A 19,035-nucleotide genomic window follows, 5' to 3' on the forward strand; every position below is an offset into this window, starting at 1 on the left:
CAAAAAACATACTGAATACGATACGAAGATCAGAGGGAAGAAATATATGATCCAAGTTGACTTTTGTACATTGTTCTCTGACATTAACGTCATCATCGAGAAGAAGAACTTAATATAACGTAATTGAAAAGCAGAGCAACGTCGATACTAAAATGCAAGAACTTTTTAAGCAGACGATAAATTCACGATAACTTTCGTAATAAAAAATTTCCAGGATTTTTTTAATATCCTGGGCGAGACGAAAAATACGAGTGTCGACAAATTTTCCCCTATTCTACCCGTTGGGTACAATGTTCCATGAATCTTCGACTAATCCCACGTCTTTTGCCCTGCCATACCACAATTCTCATTTATACAAAGCGCCTGATCTTTTCCTATTCGATTTTTCATACAGTGTCCCGTAAATCCCCAATTAATTCCGCCTTATCCCCCTCGTATTACGATTCTTAATTACAAATTCACAAGCTTAATTTCTGCCTATTCGACCGATCCGGCCTTCCTCCCCTTTGATCGCAATGTTTCTTCGATCAACCGGCTGGTACGGTCAACAATTTCCAAGATAGTCGCGTGGAACTAGGATCACCGTGTATGTTCGTGCAATCGGCGATGAGAGCAACTGTTTCTCTGCTCTCGTCGATAACACGCCTTCGGAGGAAGGAAAGGCACCTTATGAAAGGGAGCGTTTCGTTAAATCGATTCGTGCCAAGCATACACACGGCCCGGCTACTATCTCCAGCTTTGTCCAGAAAATTGGCTCGCGCTAACGCCGCGAGTTAAACTTCAAATTAAACAGCTCAGTCTGCCGAATAGAATGGCGTGAATTTTACAAAGCGGAAAGACTGTCGTTGGAATCGATTCAACGGAGAGATTAGACGCAGAGAAAAGAGTTAAAGTGGCTCTCTTGTTTCTTGTACGTGCAAGTGTACAGGGTGTCCTGGTAATTACGGTATAATCAGCAGGATGATAATTCTACGTGAGGAACGTAGAATACATTTTCTTTTTTTTTTTTTTTCGTATGAGAGAATTTTCGAGAGAATCGGCTTTGAAAATTCGTAGAATAAATCTGTCAAATGGTTGGAATTAAACACCGTTGCCGTTTCGAATAAATTCGAGTGAATTTTGCAAAGCAAAAAGACTACCGTTGGAACAGAATCAACGGAGGAATTAGATGCACAGAGGGAAGTGGCGCTCTTATCTTTTGTGAAAATATACAAACTGTTCCGGTAATCACGGTACAGACTGCAAAACGACGATTCTACGTGAAAAAATAAATAGAAGATGCAGAATAAATGTTTTTCCAGTTGATGCTTTGATTATCGAGCGAATCGAGTCTGAATATTTGTCAAATATAGCTCGCATTAAACAGCTAACTGTCTCGAATAAATTCGCGTGAATTTTGCAAAGCAGAAGAAAGACTGGCGTTGGGACAAAATCAACGGACGAATTACGTGTACAGGGAAAGGAATTAAAGTGGCCCCCTTATCTCTCATGAACGGTGAGTCCAGGATGTAAAGTAAATATTTTTCCGAATTTTCGACGCCTCGTTTACGAGAAAATCAGGTTTAAAAATTGATCAAACATGGTCTAACTTGACTAATTTCTTTTCTTAATCTTCGCGTTTCGTCTATTGTGTAAACAATGCCGGAACGCAAAAAAAGAAAAATCTAAAATATTCAAAAGAAAAAAGAAAGTTTTTAATATAACTTTCTCACAAAGCGTTAAATCGGGGTTTGCATAACATTTTTTGCCTGATTATAGCTATCTATATCGTACAACAGAATCTCATCTGTATTATAAAATGTATTAATAAAATTTGGTTATTAAACTTTGGGACACACTGTATACGTGTACAGTGGTGGCTGTTTGTTTGTATGTACGCGAAAATGTATTGACCCGTTGTTCTTGCGGTTACGAAAGAATTTTAATCGAGTAATTTGCGCCGTGTTAAAGAAGACAACTTTATTTGCAATGAAAAAACCGTGTAGGTAGCTGGTCCACTATTTTCAAGTAGATAGAGAGAGACGGTAAACTTTTTTACATTGATCCGTTTAATGTTATACATTGTAAGACATTGTAACACGATTTATAAATTTTACAACGATAATGGTTTAACGTTTAGATGATGAAATGGCTCGCCTGATTAAAGATGGCTTAAAATGAAGATCATTGAGAACTTTCGCTACCGAAACTTCAAACTTCCAATATTTAGGTCACATACATACACACGCGCGAAGATGGAAATTTAATATTATCCAGCACGTTTCTTAATTTTAAAGTTTTAATATAGAAGATATAATATATAACAAATTAGACTAACAACGTTTCAAGTACTTGATAAGAAATTGTTCACTTGGTATACTTGATAATCATATAGCTAGCTGTATTTATAATTATGAAATAGAGTGATACTGAATAGAGCTAATTATAGAATACAACTGTATTGATAGAACTATATTTATTATGTTATACCACTCGTAGAACTAATTAATACAACTACATATAGAATTATAAACAACTGATATTCCATTATTCGTAGAAAATCAATGCCAATTTTTATAAATATTTATAAACACGAAACATGAATATTTATGAACATGAAATTCGCGTAGGAAGGACAAACAAACGTTTACAATTGCTAAATATTTTTTTAAGAAAAATATTATCGACGGAAATATTACTGAATAAAATTTTCTTCTTTTTATTAAACGTCGGTGTTCCTGAATTTTCCAGAATTTTCGTCCGACACGTGTTTCTCCAACTTCTATATTATTTAACCGCTTCCATTTACTGCGAACTCGCTACTTAATCATTTAGCAAATATTTCAATTGTGTAACAGTGAGGCACTGCATGCGCTACAATAACAACATAATAAAGTAAACAACGATTTCAAAATCGTATCGCATTAACTCGTTCACATATGTTCGCCCATTCGATGTTCCGATTATTTCTTTACACTTAATTTAACAATTAATAATTCGAGCGAATAAACAATCCCCTCATGATTAAACGAATTTTAACGCGACGCGAGAAAACTTGATCGAACAATTCATTTAATCAGGAAGTCAGCCCGATCGGATACGTGTATTCGTTCTCGTTGCTTGCACTTTAAATGTATTCGTCCCAAGCGTCAGTTTCGCCGGTAACATGGAAAGAGTCCATTAATATAAGTGAAAACGGAATTTAATGGGGGAAAAAAGCCTCGCAACGTGTCATTTCTTAGCATTATCGACTTTTGTTTCACTCGTTTGCAACGAACGATAGCAGCAGCCCGTTGTTTTGACTTCGATCGATCGACGTGTTGTAGCTGGCCATTACTTAAGATTGCCAATCCATTAAGTGAAGAAGCTTCGACGATAGACGGTGATCGTGAAAAAAAAAGGGAGATACGAAAGTTGGAGGAAATTTATGGTAAAAGTGAAACAATTGTCCTTGAAATGGATCTTTATACAGGGAGTGGTCGAACAACATACGAACACAACGTACGAACGAGCACCAAGTGATTCCTTGCTTGGTTTTCAAGAAAACTGACACTGGAAACTTTGAGGTTACTGGTTGGCATTGATCGTGACGCAACTTAACAAATGTAAATTTTAAGGGAGAGACATTTTAAGCTGGTGTTTTTTTTCTAAAACCAAGACCAGTAACATAAATAATAATTTTGCTTTCTCACGCAAAATTGATGGAATTATAAATATGCCTTGATATTTTTTACATGATAAAAATAGAAACATAGTGTAGACCTTCTATTCGATGAAAGAAAATTGAAAATTTGCTGAATCGTGCCGCTAATCAACGCCAAGCAACGAAGTGCAAATTTCCCTAGTTACCTAGAGACAATCGAAAGGAGGTTATTCTTCTTGTGAAAATAGGCGAGTAACGTGGAATAAAATTTTTCCGATTCAGATATCATTTTCAAAAAAATATGGTTTGTTCGTGTTTTATTAATAATCGGTCTGATACACGCGGGTAGAGGTACAAAATGCCGATAAATAACCCATCAAATTGGAAAAGAACATAACTATCATTAAATTTCAATAAACACGATCCCAAAGAAGCTCCAAACACAATTTTTTTAAAAAACAAACTTCTTCGAACTTGTTTGAATACATACCAGAAGATTTTATTATATAAACATGTTCGGCTCGTTTTTCGCGTATTACGCAACGCACGAAAGTAAATAAAACGCCTATAAGCAACGCAGTAAATAAGAAACGATGCCATCGTTAGGTTTCAATGGACACATACGCAAAAGCTTGCGAATACAATTTTCTTGAAAAATTTCCCATTCCCCCGTTTCGCTCTTTTTCCACGGAACAGCGAAATAAATAAAAAAGCCACAGCTACCAATGGCCTCAGCTATAAAATTATGTATATCACGTTTGGGGACATTTGTCTTTTCCCCTAGAAACCGCAACAGCTGGTACAAGAACCGATTTATCGCGCTGTTCTAGTACATTTTTTGTCAGAAAATTCTAAAAGCACGGAAGAACTAGAAAACATGAGTTGACGTTTTCTCTTGCAGGTTTCTGGCCGACAAGTGAAACAACGGAAAAATGCCTGTGGGAGGACGAGTCGCTGGCAAAGTTGGGATTTACAGCTCCCATTATAATGGTAATGTAAGCAGGGATATTGGATTGTTACGTATTACTCTCGCGTGATATGTATCTGCGTTTCCGACGTGCACGCTTTCATGTTATTTATTAACATTCGTTAATAAACAATAAACGACAATCGTTCAATATTTACGTACACGCCACAGTCGGATATGATACGGATAATAACGAAACGAGACGTGAAAAACTCTTTGCTCGCCTCGAAGTATATATCGACTTCGATGAACAATAAATTACACGGCAATTCGAAATGTATTTGAACGATACATCGCCCACAACGCACGATCGTTCCATTTTGTACGTTTTAATTGGTTTCGTCGAGAATATAGGGCGTATATTTTTAATATAGTTCTGAAATGGAGTCTCCAATAAGTACGTAGCTTGTTTTCTACACCTACATTGTATGTTGTATGTGATCTCGTAAAAATATCGAGTCGGTGCACGTGTCGTGTCGTTTTTGGAATGAAGCTTTAACCACACTTGGTTTATTCGGAACGTGACATACAGTGACTCGCCGAATTATTTGAACACTTATGATGGAAAATTTTTCTAAATGTAACGAGACGTATTATAAAATGTATTACAAATTGCCTGACGTTTGCCAATAATGTCGCGTTTGTTCAATTCGTGGTCTAATTTCCATCCAAATGTGGATTAACTTTAAGTTCGAACTTGGAAGATGCGATACCTCAGATGAGGCAACTTTGATAACATGCAGATTAAAAATTGAAAGAAATTCAGCGATTTACGTGCAAATCGAAAATGAGATAAGTCTTTGTATCGGTGAAAGAATGACGTTTAGTTGCAACATGGTTAGAATTCAAGTGTTACATTCTGATAGATGATGTTTATTGTATAAACGTGGACATGTCGAAGCTAAAATAAGTAGATAATAGAGTAGAAATTTTATACGCATATGCACACACGTAAGTACTTTTTCGTGCGGTGTAAATAATTTAGATAACTTTGCATAACGCTCGCTTATAGCGTCCTGCTTTTATTATCTTTCGCGTGCATTCTGTAAAAGGTGGAAGTCGTTTAATTATTAATTAAAATTCCTGCTGTAACGCTCTGTCGAAGTTTGGATCGTTAAAAATTTCAGGCTGTGGAAGCTTAAAGGTGATGTGCCTGAAGGAAATGTCGTCTTAATAGTCGAGATAAAATTTTCTTAAATAAGACCATTATTACTCATTACTCATCTTGTATGCGTAACCGGAAGTCAGCGCAAAGCCGGAAGACAAAGGGAAATAGAAAGAAAGACGAATGAAAAGTTATTATTTATTATCTGTAAAACTTGATTTTTATAAAAATGGTATGCCTTTTTGTTTTAAATTAAATAACAAATGTTTTTTAATTAAATAACTATTATCGTTCTTTGTAAACTCTTATTTGTAAACTATTATCTACTTATTTTACGTGCCGTTTATAAAATTTGTAAAACTTTTTTCAAGTACAATAATTCAATAAGAAACTCGAATGAAATTCACGAAATAAATCTACTAATACGAACGTTCTAACGTCCAATAAACGTTCGATACAAAATAAGACAACAATATCTTTGTACTGCAACAAAGATAACTCAAACACCATTACAGCAGTTGGAAATCGAATGTTCAGTACACTAAGACCACAATTTCCATATTGTACAGTCAATATGACGAAAAGTACAATTTCAACAACTTCAACCCGAATGGCCGGTACATCAATCGAAACTTTAACCACAACCCTGATGGTCATCGTAGACGGTCTAGTAGCAAGTAACAAGTATCAAAAAGGATTTGCAATCGCGTTTGTGCATAGAACTACGTAATACTAAGTTTAAATGCAGTGTACACTGGTTACAGCCTTCGTAACTTTGATTTAGATATCATCGATGCGACTCTGTACATTCTAACAAGCTTCACCATAGCACTCAATAACCCATACACTGTATCAACTCATGCATACAGACAAAAAGTAATTATGCAATTAGTATGCGATAGAATGTCTCTTTGACAGTATAATTACGGCTTTAATTCTTTGAATATAATCTTATTACGGCGTCAAAGTATTATTATAGCATTCATGTGTTTCTCCTTGATTTTTATGCACATTTCATTCAATCAATTATAGCGTTCAATTGAATTACTCTGTCTATAATTTGATTAGTTGCAGAAAAGTTTGCAAGCAGTGTTCCTTTTAAGTTAAAGTAATATTAAGTTGTCCCAAAAGTTCCTTTTGTATTATAAGGAAGTGATAGATGCACAATATTTTTTGTTCTATATTATTTTATTGAATTATGTTTGATCCATTTTATTCTATTACTACAAAATGGACCATACATAAAATCATAAAATAATATAAAATAAAAAATGTTGTAGATTTATTATTTCACTTATGAAACGAAAGAAACTTTTGGGACAACCTAATACAAGACCTTTGGTTTTAATGGGCCAGTGACCATCGGAATGGGGACTATACTGACCCATATGTGGGAAATTAAGTCGTTTAATAGCAGAACACACGAACAATAGATTACAAATATTTATATAAATTCATATTTTTACGAATATAATACGTTCCATCTACTATATGTTGCACCGAATGTTCTACCATAAATATTTATATGTTTTTACAAATTCTATAGATTTCTGGCCCGTTAAATATTCTATTATACAAACATTTTATACATTCATGTATCTTGAAATCTTCCATATAGATTTTATACACTTTTAAACCCTTTAAATTCCCCGTGAATATATAGAACAATTATCCAATGCCCGACATTAATCATCACCATAAAATTGTTCGATTTCGCTTCTAATACATATAAATCGTTCAGACACCACATTATTATTTCTTAAATCCGCCTCAGAATTTGCACATTATTTTTTAAATTTACCTCAACACAGCGGTTCTTAATCTTTCGTTTACCACGAACCTCCATCAAATAAACGTATCATTGTCACGAACACCCGCATGACTCAGTTCAAAAGTTAAATCCCTATGTGCCAAATGTGTATATCTAAGACATTGATCGACCTTTTTCGAGAGAAAAGTTTCATTACAAATAATCAAGTACGAATGTTAAATATTTTATATATAAATATTTTATATACAATAATAATATAATAGTCGGATTTCCTTTGTTCCATACATCGCAATGTAATAAACATGCCAAAGACCAACTACGCCCCTAATAGTTACACCAATCGTATATATAAGCAGACCAACCCACTCGTCCATCAGTTACACTTTTTCAAATCGTTGCCCACGTTTAAAAAACATTCCAAAAACGCTTCACATTCACATCCACTTCCGCATCGTTTAACTTCTGATCGATTGGCTCGCGATTAATGTCATACTTTTATTATACGTCGAAATATGTTCGCCAGTATCGTAATATCTTTATTAAGTAATTATCAAAATATAATTAAAATATGTGCGCTTATATTGACTATAGCTAAACCAAACGTCGTTACTCGAAATGAATAAATAAATAAATAAATAAATAACTTGCGCGTGCGAGGGTGTCATGGTCTTTCGGAAATGCACTGGCCACGGATTAAGAACCGCCGTCTTAGAATTTATTGCTATATCGTCCCTATATATCATTTTCTTGCAATAAACGAACTCGTGAAAATTGTAATTTGAGGAATTTTGAAAAAATTAAACATAAATTCTGTACATACACATGCACATGCTGAAACTGTGGAATCCATCGGTTTAGCTTCTGAGAGACTCATACGTGACTCATAAATGAATCAAAAGCTTTAAAAGCGTGAACGTCATCCCACAGTAACGAAACCCTAGTGCAAGGTGTCGATTACGAGATAAATCCAGCATGCTTTCAGGGAAAGGCTACAGTGGTATTAACGAGGAGATCATGTGGATCAGCATCGGGATGGGGATCACGATCGCCGTACTGATCACCATTGCTCTGTGCTACATCGCCCGTGAGAAATGCCGGAAACGGCACGAGGGCTACTACGCTTCCTGACGGACGCTGCCGCCGCCCTCGTGGGCCTCCTGGTCCTTCTCACCATCGACACCTGGCGTCTTTTTCAGCCCGACCACGTCGAGAGGTAAACCGAGGGCGTACTATATCACCGTATAACGCCGAGATCTGGTGACTAATATCTTGCTTTCGGCTCGAGCAAGCTGACGTTTCACCATGAACGAGAAATCGAACGACGACTCTCTTATCCTTCCACTTTTTTCATCTTTTCTCCCCCTATTCGTCCCTTTCGTTTCTTTTTTTACTTCTCCTGTATCCTTCGACTAGTCTCGTCCCACTTAACAAACACAAGAAAAAAATATGAAAAATCGATCATTGTGCACCTGTGAATCTTCGTGAATCTTCGATAGCTAGAAAGAAGTATTTTCGAAACTACGTAGACGATAAGTCCACGTTGTTCTACCAGTAACTTACCTTCAATTGTAACTAAGCAATATTTCGTACTTACGGATATGACATTCTCGTAGAGGAAAAAAAGAGAGAAAATATATCTCCATGATCGCTCAAAATTCCACTGAACCGCGGATTCATCGAATTTTCCAAGAAAATTAGAAGCTTGTCGTAGATTTGATATCGAAATGAAAAACCAAGTAAGAATATAACGTTGTGCTCGTGTAAGATTAATCAAACAGCGTACTTCGAATTTCGATATCGCACTGCGTATAAAATCCAAGATACGTAAGTTATCGTATCTTCCTGCTGCGACTTTTCCTTCGGTCTGTCTGTGCGCTCGTTCATCGCAGAATAAACATCAGATTGCTTCTACCGAATCCTCGAATTTATCGAGTCGAAACTCGACCATGATTTATGGAGCGTGTGGAGTAATCGCTCGAAAGAAGAAGAAATCGAAGGAAAGCTCGAGTAATTCCGTTTGATCGACTGGATAATTAACCGAATTCCTTCCGTTGATGGCGTTGTTACAGGCAAATTTTAAGCACGGATTTCTATGCTTTATTGGAAATTCAAGGCTTTTTGGATAATTGATTCGACAGCACGGAGGTCGAAATTAATTCGACTTTGTTTGCGAGAACAGGTTTTGAAACTGGATCGTAATGAGATTGTTACGAAATCGGTTGCTATGCGATTTGGGGATAATTGACATGCACCGTTGTTCGTGGGTTACTGGGATATTTATGAAACACGAGGAATACTCGCAGCGTTATTTTGTTAAAATACAATGGGAATTCGTACGATAAATTCGACATCTCATGATCAAACTTATTCTGCAAAACGCTATTCTCCTGTTAATTTTCGAATTATTCTATTTTATTATATAGAATTGATAAAGTTTGTACAATGTATCTGATACCTTCTAATCGAATTTACTGTGTAAAAATGTGTCTCTTGTATATTAATTTCTCAAGCCAGTTGCTCTTTCATCAAACGTAACACACGTACGATCCACCTACGCTCTTCTTTATAGAGATTAGGGTACTTATGGAAAATGAGGAATATCTATAAAGTTATCAAGGAATTATTTCAACTTTTATCGACTACTGTCTCATTTAAAGACTGGGACTAAAAAAAAAAAAAGAAAAAAAACACGTATATTTAATTATATATCTGGCACTATTTCAAGTTTAAATTAGATCGATGACTTCACATACGCTTCTGTTCGTAAGTGTTAGGGTATTTATAGAAAATAGAGAATATCTGAAAATTCTTTCGACATTGTTTAAGACTTTAAGAGATGTTGCTGATTAAATTCATGGCTCAACGATATCTTTGCCATTCCCTTGCTGAATATCTGCGAAATATCTTAAAAGTAGGTTAAATAATTTCATTGCATAAAGTCGTTGTCCAATTTCAAAGGAAATTTCTCAAAATTGCTGTCCAAATCCAACGAACGTTATTTCTCTTTCTTACTCTATCCTTTTAATTCCACGTATGAGTCGATTGATCGTGCATTCGAGCTGATTGCATTCCAAGCAATAAAACATTTCCATGCCATTGAAATGGTAAAGTCAATCGGATAATCGAGAAAGTTAATCAAAGTGCCGGTCTAATAGGAAAATGTGTTAAATCGCGCTTAGAACGATACGATCGAAAGGCGCGATTTGCATTAAAATTGCTGGACAAATGAAACGGCATTTCGCTGGATAGAACGTGTCATTCATTCGCCATCTACGCACACAGATAAAAGACAATTTCCAGAAAAATAAGCGCACTGAATCGTGAAGCTGAAGTAATCGAGTTTCGTGATTGTACAGGACGAACATCAGACATCTCACATATTTGAGCGAACATAATCCTAAAAGAAGAACATTTGGAAAAAATCCCATCAATTTCATGTCGTATTTCCAAGGAATAACATAAATATCTTTCGGCTAAAAATGGTAGAAGCTGATCTGAGAAGGTGTTTCGTGATTTTTGCCACGGTCCTCTCGCGTGATTCAAGTAAATTGTAATAGCCGAAATTTGCTCGTATTTTGCAAAATTACAAGTCAGTCGATTGTCCTGTCTAGCTCGATATTGATATCGTAAAATTGAGGAGAAGCAATTTATAATCTGCAGTTTGTAACTGGGAATAATCCAAAGAGGAAAATAGAAGAAAGTGAAGAATAATGAAATTCAGTGGAGTAAATTGCAACGAAACTTCCATTCTCGTTTTGCAATATCTATTACGTTTGAGTAGATAATTGCAATAACTCTTCAGGAATGTTATTCTCTTTATATTCACAAAATAAATAAAAATGTCACGAAATATCCAAAAATATAACAATTTCAAAACATATGAACAAAACTATTTGACTAGGAAATACATTTGATTTCTACATACAGTGTATTTACGTATAGATTCTGTTTTTTTAACAAAAAAGCTTCTCGATTATTACGTAAGAGGACCGAGCATCTTCTTAATTTAACATCGAACGTCGTCGAAGCGATTCTGAAACAGTCGCAAAAAATTTTTAAACGAATGTTCTCATCTTCTCAAATCATTTCTGGACGTCGTTTCGTCTTCGAGAAAGCTCGTCGATTCTATCCAAACCGCAGAAAGGCCGAAGTCTCTCCATTTCCACGTTCCATTCATTCTCGTGCTTTCGCGAAACGACTCAATTTTTCAAGAAAAAAAAAAAAAGGCTCGCCCGTCGCCATTCGCTCGGATGGATAGCAACAACTTCCGGTTCAAGGCTAAAAAGTCTCACGGAACTAACCAATTCGTAATAAATTCGCAAATTTTCATCCACCGTTGTCCGTACACGCGTCAATTTTTAGACAAAACCCTTTTTTGGCAAGGAACGCGACAGTCGAATTTACGACTGAGAAAGCTTTGCCAAACGGCGACAGTCGCTGCAGCAACGTTGGTTTCCGGGGCTTTTATTCCGCTACCTTTCAGCTCTGTTGGCCCTGGAAATTTCAGAGCTGGAAAATGCTCATTTGCGAACGCGCGAATGTCGATTCGTGGTCAAAGGCAGGATTTGGACCATCGATTTGGCTGATATTTCACGCGTAACTGGTACAGCGTGCGCGATGTATTTGATTTAAATATTACGTGCAGTTGGTCGACGAAGGATATTCCCACGCTTTTATCTTGTTCGATGTTCGATGACCAAGTATTCCTAGTTTAAAATTCGAAAGAGTTCTTCGCGTGAAAGTTATTCGACTTCGTGGAAGAAGCTTAATGGTATAAGAAATTCACTTTATCAACTGTAGTTTACCAGAGTTTTAATATCGGGCAAAACGATAAGAAGCATTTAAGAAGATGGAATAGACTTCACTTTCAATTTCTGTCGCTTAAACGTATAAATAGGGGTTGAGCTTTTTCTCTTCCTTTACTTTACTATTCTTTCGCGCGATATACAATGTGTTTTCTAATTAACAGTGCCGTCGCGCAAAGATAAATCTTCACGGAGATAAATTAAAAAGTCGATAATGTAGAATGCGACTTCTTCGTTCGAGGTTTCGTTTTCGTAAGCATCGATTTTACGTAGATCTTTCTTCGCGTTTCTTCAAATTCAAAGAAACGATAGAATAACTTGAATCTGAATGGAAATATTTTCGGACGATTGACTTTGAACGGAAATAGAGATAAAAAGAAAATTTCCATTAACTCGAGATAACTGAATGAAACTATTAGATTATTAGAATATCAGATTGGAATTCTAATTGCGACAGCAAACTTCCTGCAACATTTCCTACGCTCGGAACATGCATTATGCATACCACGTACCATCTGTCTGCAGAATTTCAGCTAAATCGTTGAATGCATCGTGAAATTCCTTCGTGAGATTTTTTAAAGCTTCGAGAAACACGACGACCGACCATTCCTTCCTTTAAATTAAAATCTCTACCCGCTGATACGCGATTCTTCTTTTTCACGCGTATGAAACAACGATGATCGATCCGAGATAAATCGCGAGAGAAAAGTTCGAAATAAATCGCTGCGATGTATAATTTTATTGGGCTGCTCGGGAAATTCGTAGCGAATTTTAGAGAGAACTCGAAGATCGTATCTACATTAGCACGAAATTAGCATTTTATCGTACAGTAAATGCAACGTTTACGCATTATTTCGCTGCTTGGTCCTTGATAGACTAATGCGTTTAATTGACCCAACTAGAGGTAACATTTATCAAAGTAGCTCTCCGATACGAACCGTGTAACTTTGAAAGAAATATCTTAACGTTACGCGGATATTGCAGAAGATTATTTCTTCGAAATATTTCTTTCGAAGAGGCGTGGTTTTCACAGAAAAGTCTTAATTTTGATAAATGTGTAACACCCTTCCGATCTTATTAGATATGTAGATTACGAAATGTAATACACCTACTGCCATAAACGTTACAAATTTATCGAGCAACCCAGTAGACTGCGAATTTTTACGCGTTTAGGAAAAATCCTTCAAATCAAAGAATACACGCAGTGCAGAGAACGTGTAAAAATATAGAAAAACGTTTCGAGTATTCATCATAGATGGCATTCAACAGATGAAATATATTTTTACACACATACCATTACTTTAATCGTATTCGTGAAAATATTAATTTGCGTAAGTGTCGTGAATATTTCTCTACGGTTGTTAAACGATGATAATTAATAAAGAAAAATGTAATACAGCGTTTATAAACTGTGGCTGATTTCAAAATCGCTGATTTTATACAAAGTAATAATAAATTACGAACGTTCGATTAATCCTGCGTGAAATCGAGTATCTTCCGATGTAAGAGGATTAAAACGACGATCGATCATCGGTGTTCGGGTTTCGAAAGCACAGACAAATCGATACTTTCTGCACTGACGTCTAAACGTTTATCGATAGTTTAAAAAGAAAAAAAAAGAAAGACGAAGAAGATTGAAGACCGAAGGTATTCTTCAACGAAGTTCGATCGACGAAAAAGTTGAAACGAGAATTTTGGGAACACATAGAAACGACATCAACGAACGATAATATCGATTCTAAGGTAGCATCCGCGTCGGTATATGTCGGTATCTGTATTTACCACTCGTTCAAAACGCTTATATTTCAGTGGAGGAAACCTTCAGAAATTGAATTATGTTGGTCTTTAGCTTCGAGATAATTACCGAATTTTCCGCTAAGAAAGGTAACGAAGAAAACTGGACGCACAATCTACCGTCATCCGTTCCTCCGAAACAACGTTCTTGCAACTTCTCATACCTACCAACTTGAAAATTAACGTGTTAGAATAGAAATTAACGAATAAGCTAGTGCGAGCGTTTGCATTAGCGTACAATAGTGTCTTCGTGAATATCGTTCGTTGCGACGTACAGGATATATAGCATAGACTTTTCTACGAGTTCAACTGTTTCAAGAACGCGAGACACGAAAATAACATCGAAAGTAGAACTTTCGAGAAAATCGTTTTCTTATTATCGACGTAATTTATTGAGAAAATTTGATACCGCGCGAATCATAGAATCATAACGCTGTATATGATTGTGTGATATCCTTTTGTCAAAATTTCCAGCGTTAAATAAATTATTCGATAGTAATTGATGAATCAGACCTTGAAATACTAAAATTACTGTAGTATTGGTAGAACCACTGTAGTTGAGCTCGCACGGAAAGCCCTGTCGTATTCTATACATATAGAACGATTTCGATTAGGTGATGAATTGTTATTAGCTGCTATAACAGTAATTGTGGATGTTCTGTAAACATCGTCGATTTCGAATCTCTTGGGTATAGAATCGAGGAACGGATGAAATTCGGTTAGTAGACACGAGCATTAAAGAATTAATGGAAAGTAATAATCATTGTGGAAAGTGCACGAGCATGCCTGCACAATTTGGAAACTGAAAAGGTTCCTGCCGTTACTCGGTAATTCTATCCAATAATATCGTAAAAGATTAACGATAATGATATTAAATTTTCATAATAAATGCCAATTCCTTGATCTTTTTCGCGCTCTAAAAATTGTTGGCATTCCAATCCCTCTTAACTCGAAATTTCACTCTGTAACGTTCTAAACACACGAAGAGGTTACACGTTCGAGAAGATCTATTTATCTGAATATAAGAATGAATCTAACGATAAAAAAAAAGAAAAATACGTACGTCCAACGAAATTCGAAAGAATGAAACCCGCTTGTAAGATACGTCGCTGATTTCAACTAAAGTTATCAAAATATCGAAGAGTATCTGCATACGAATAACTATATATACGAATAACTATGTGCGAGTTAAGAAGATAGCCACAGATACGGAGGAGAGCTGCAAAATAAAAAGGATACAAAGATGTATAACTTCCTACTTTATCGACTTAAACGAATATAGTTACACGTTTGTTTCTATATTTTCGTAGTCGAAGATGTACGAGTATATGGAAGATTTCCACATCGCAGGAAGTACAGAATTAAGAGCAAGAATTAAGATACATACGAGCAACTTTTAAATCGCACGAAGTTACAAATAAGCGGGAGGCTACTGAATTGAACAGAATGCAGGTACACCAGAGATTTTCGCGTTAAACAAAATACAAACGCTCCAGTATACCTCCATATAAGAAAAACACATAGATGGCAAACTCGTATTAAAAAAAGTTGCGATTTAAAAGACCGTAGGTGGACGGTTGGAACAGAATCGTGCAGGCGTGCTGTTGTGCGTGTAAAACGTGTAAATAAACAGGCTAAAGCACATAACGTGGATGCAAAGTAAAAAGTATAGCACCCGTTGGTGCGGCACGATATTGCATTACTAACGAGATATTAGGTGATACACGGGTGTACGCGCATATATAATACGTAGCTTGAAAGTCTACTAAATCGTCGTGTTTTACCGCGAACATCTGCGAGGGCATTCATTAATTTCCCCAAGAACGGTTTAATTCGATCTCATTACGAAGCACCGGCTGCAGATTGCGCCTGGAAATAGCGGTTCTTATAATAGAAAATGGCGAGGAATTGCAATTCGGACAATGTGATATTTTAGAATGCAATTGCTACGGTTTTCGCAAATCCATCTCTATTTGTCATAGAAGCGTAACAATACTTTCTTGTTAACTGTGTTAATAACGTTTCCTTCTCCTTTTTTCTGATACAACGCTGCCGATAATTTTAATGAAAGAATTTTTATCGAACTGCGGATCGAACTTTAAACTTTCCGGTTTATTTCGAATTTGACCTAACAGTATCGTACAATTGCTTTTTAGAATAACACGTTGCTATTGGTTTAACGATATTTGGTTTATCATAAATTATATTCGTTAGATGTTTGCGCACGTTGATGGTTTGTCTCTTTTTTCTGATAATTATTTATGCGGAAAGTGAATAGTAACAACGATGCGTCGAGAGAAATTAATGAAGGCCTGCTTGTGAAATATTTCTTTAGGAATACTTCAATTAATGTGTTCTGAAATAGAAGTGTCTGGCCTAAACTACCGCCAAGTTACGATGAAACATCGATCGTAACGAACTGACACTTCTTGCCTCCGAAGGTCGTTTTATTTTTCATTCTAAGCGATCATTTACAAAGTATTGGGCGAAACTCCTATGATACAGATTTCCGACAAGATTGAACATCAATTTTACTATTTCTAAAATAATGAAACAGACTTTCCTATCCTCTGATATCGTTCTCGGTGATAGAACGCATTTCGAACGTTCGTAAGAATGTTTGCAAAATTACACCATTCGTTAACAATTATTTGACGTATCAGGATGTCTGCAAAATTATACAGACCATCGAATTAACTTGCACGAAAGCATAGGACGCGCGATACTAATTTTGTATAGCATAATCTCACGAAAAATAAAGGAAGAAAAATAAATCTATAAAAACCTTTTAAAACGAAAATCACGGTGAAAGTAACAACATTCAAATTTTGCACAAAAAGAAACCAAATAAGGCATCGAAAATATCTAGTTTAATTTACAAAAATCAACCGAAAATTTGTCGGAACATTAGCGTTCTAAATTCTTTCGAGGCGTTCAATACTTTGGGAATAATTAGCCTAGAACTATACCTGCCTACAGGATCTCTTCAAAGCGAGTTCTAAACGCGTTTACAAAAAAGAAGAAAAAAATGAGAGAAGATTAACACTGATCACTTCCTGAAAGAGACTTTTTAACTCCTACCGTCACATCCGTTAAGTGTACAAAGGGTCTCAATGTAACAATTAACACGTACAACGTAAGGATTCTGACCAAAAAACTTTAGAATATACTTCGGAGAACTGAGATTATTATACCAGGGTCTCGATCTGATTGTGTATGGCCTGTAGAAAACGACCGTAGAATAATGAGTACTTATTATTAGATAATATTATACATTGTTGAAACGTGGATAAAATCTATTGCATAAATAACAGTGAGTAACGAGTGTGGATGACATGGAAACAACGTACAAGCCTCCTGGTTGTTTCAATAATTTCACTCCTTCCATCTGACAAACGCATTCATCGTGAACATCGTTATTGTTATTGACATATAACTGTTTATAGTTTTGACAAGTTCTCTACCAAACTTCTCTATTACTTTAAAATGCAACATCTAATTTTGAGTATAACTGGAACACCTTTTTTTAAAAATCGTTTCTTTGCTATTGTATATGAGAATTCCTGAATTTTTACTTTGTCTAGAATATTTACAAAATTAACAATATATAGATCTCTTCGTCTTGGGTCAGATAAATTGTTATATATTTATAACATGCGTAGTTATAATAATCGCGTTCTTTTTGATTATTTATTTTCGTTTTTTTAAATTTTTAATTATTTTTGAGAAATAAATGGATTTACGAAAAAATATAAAGCGCCAAGTGTACTTTTTATTTTACATTAATGATAGACGATTCGAACAGTTTTTCATTGTATTGCTGTATTTATTCAGATATCGCGGAAATTTAACTTTTGTGAATAATATTGTAAATACTGTACGATATGACTTTAAATAAAAAATCTCATATAAAGAAATCGTATGAGTAACATGATAGAGAACGTGTTAAACAACAAGGACACAATTTTCTTCTTATTGCGAATGCTATAGGTTCTATAGTTAAACACTGTAATATATATTATGTATTAGATAATTTAACTTTCAACCGTTACTATTTTAACACAAAAAGAATAGAACAAATCAAACAAAAAATTGTCAAATGAAAATTATACGCATCGCTCAAAATTTCTCCCTAGATAAGGCGTACTTGTGATAAGAAAGCGTAAACATTATACTCCTCTCTCTCTTTCTCTAATAGAATAGTTAAATATTTTAAGACTCATTAGATATATGTAAATATTTTTTGCGTTCGTGATATTGCGAAAATAATACATATGTAAGCGTATATTTTAACAATAACGAATAAAATATTTCAATTGTTTTAAGTTTGAAAAAAAAATCAACTGGAGGCTTGTACACAATATGGCGGAATTTTGATGTTCCTCGCGCGTGCATTTATGCACCGTGAAATTTAGATGTTTTTTATGGTGGATCGCGACATCTCGTCGTAAACGCGACAGATTTTAGAGATTTTATGAATGTTACACGACCTGCTCGTGATAAGGGCTGCTTAGTGGGTAACTTGTATTTCTATTGAAAGTAGATGCTGTTTTATGTAAGAAAACAGAGAACGAGAGAGATTTCTCAGTAACAAGGCGCGATTCGATATATTAAAATGTCTATTGCAATGACCAACTTGATAGATTGCTCTATGTATTACGATATATTATTTCTTCTGCATTTGTAACAAATAAACAATTAAAGAGATGTCTTGGAACGAGTGTTTTCTTTTCTGACCAATTTTCTGATCAATATAACAGAAGAAAATAAAAAATGATATTAATTATTAGAAAATTTATTTTAAGAAAGATTCATTAATAAACTTACCAAATAAAATCTTCTTGAATATAACAATGTCATCGTGTTTCTCTTGCATTATTTTCCCTGCATTTGTTGAAACACACATAATGTTCATAACACGTATAAACACAGTTTTTCGCTAGAACAATAAGTTTTTCTATTCGAAAACAC

At 35.2% G+C, this 19,035-nt stretch overlaps 1 protein-coding gene across 2 annotated transcripts in view; it reads left to right on the plus strand.

Annotated features, from left to right (window-relative positions):
* Positions 1-18,781, plus strand: part of LOC100649025 — a 48,315-nt gene extending 29,534 nt beyond the window's left edge. For both annotated transcript variants that reach the window (XM_003397525.4, XM_048408546.1), the window contains exons 2-3: positions 4,524-4,612; positions 8,448-18,781. In XM_003397525.4, the coding sequence (XP_003397573.1) occupies positions 4,555-4,612; positions 8,448-8,593 (204 nt within the window). In that variant the 5' untranslated portion in view covers positions 4,524-4,554 and the 3' untranslated portion in view covers positions 8,594-18,781. The remainder of the gene's footprint in view (positions 1-4,523; positions 4,613-8,447) is intronic.
* Positions 18,782-19,035: the final 254 nt, after the last annotated feature.

The sequence above is a fragment of the Bombus terrestris genome, chromosome 9 (assembly GCF_910591885.1).
Source record: "Bombus terrestris chromosome 9, iyBomTerr1.2, whole genome shotgun sequence".
In the NCBI taxonomy this organism is placed as follows: Eukaryota; Metazoa; Arthropoda; class Insecta; order Hymenoptera; family Apidae; genus Bombus; species Bombus terrestris.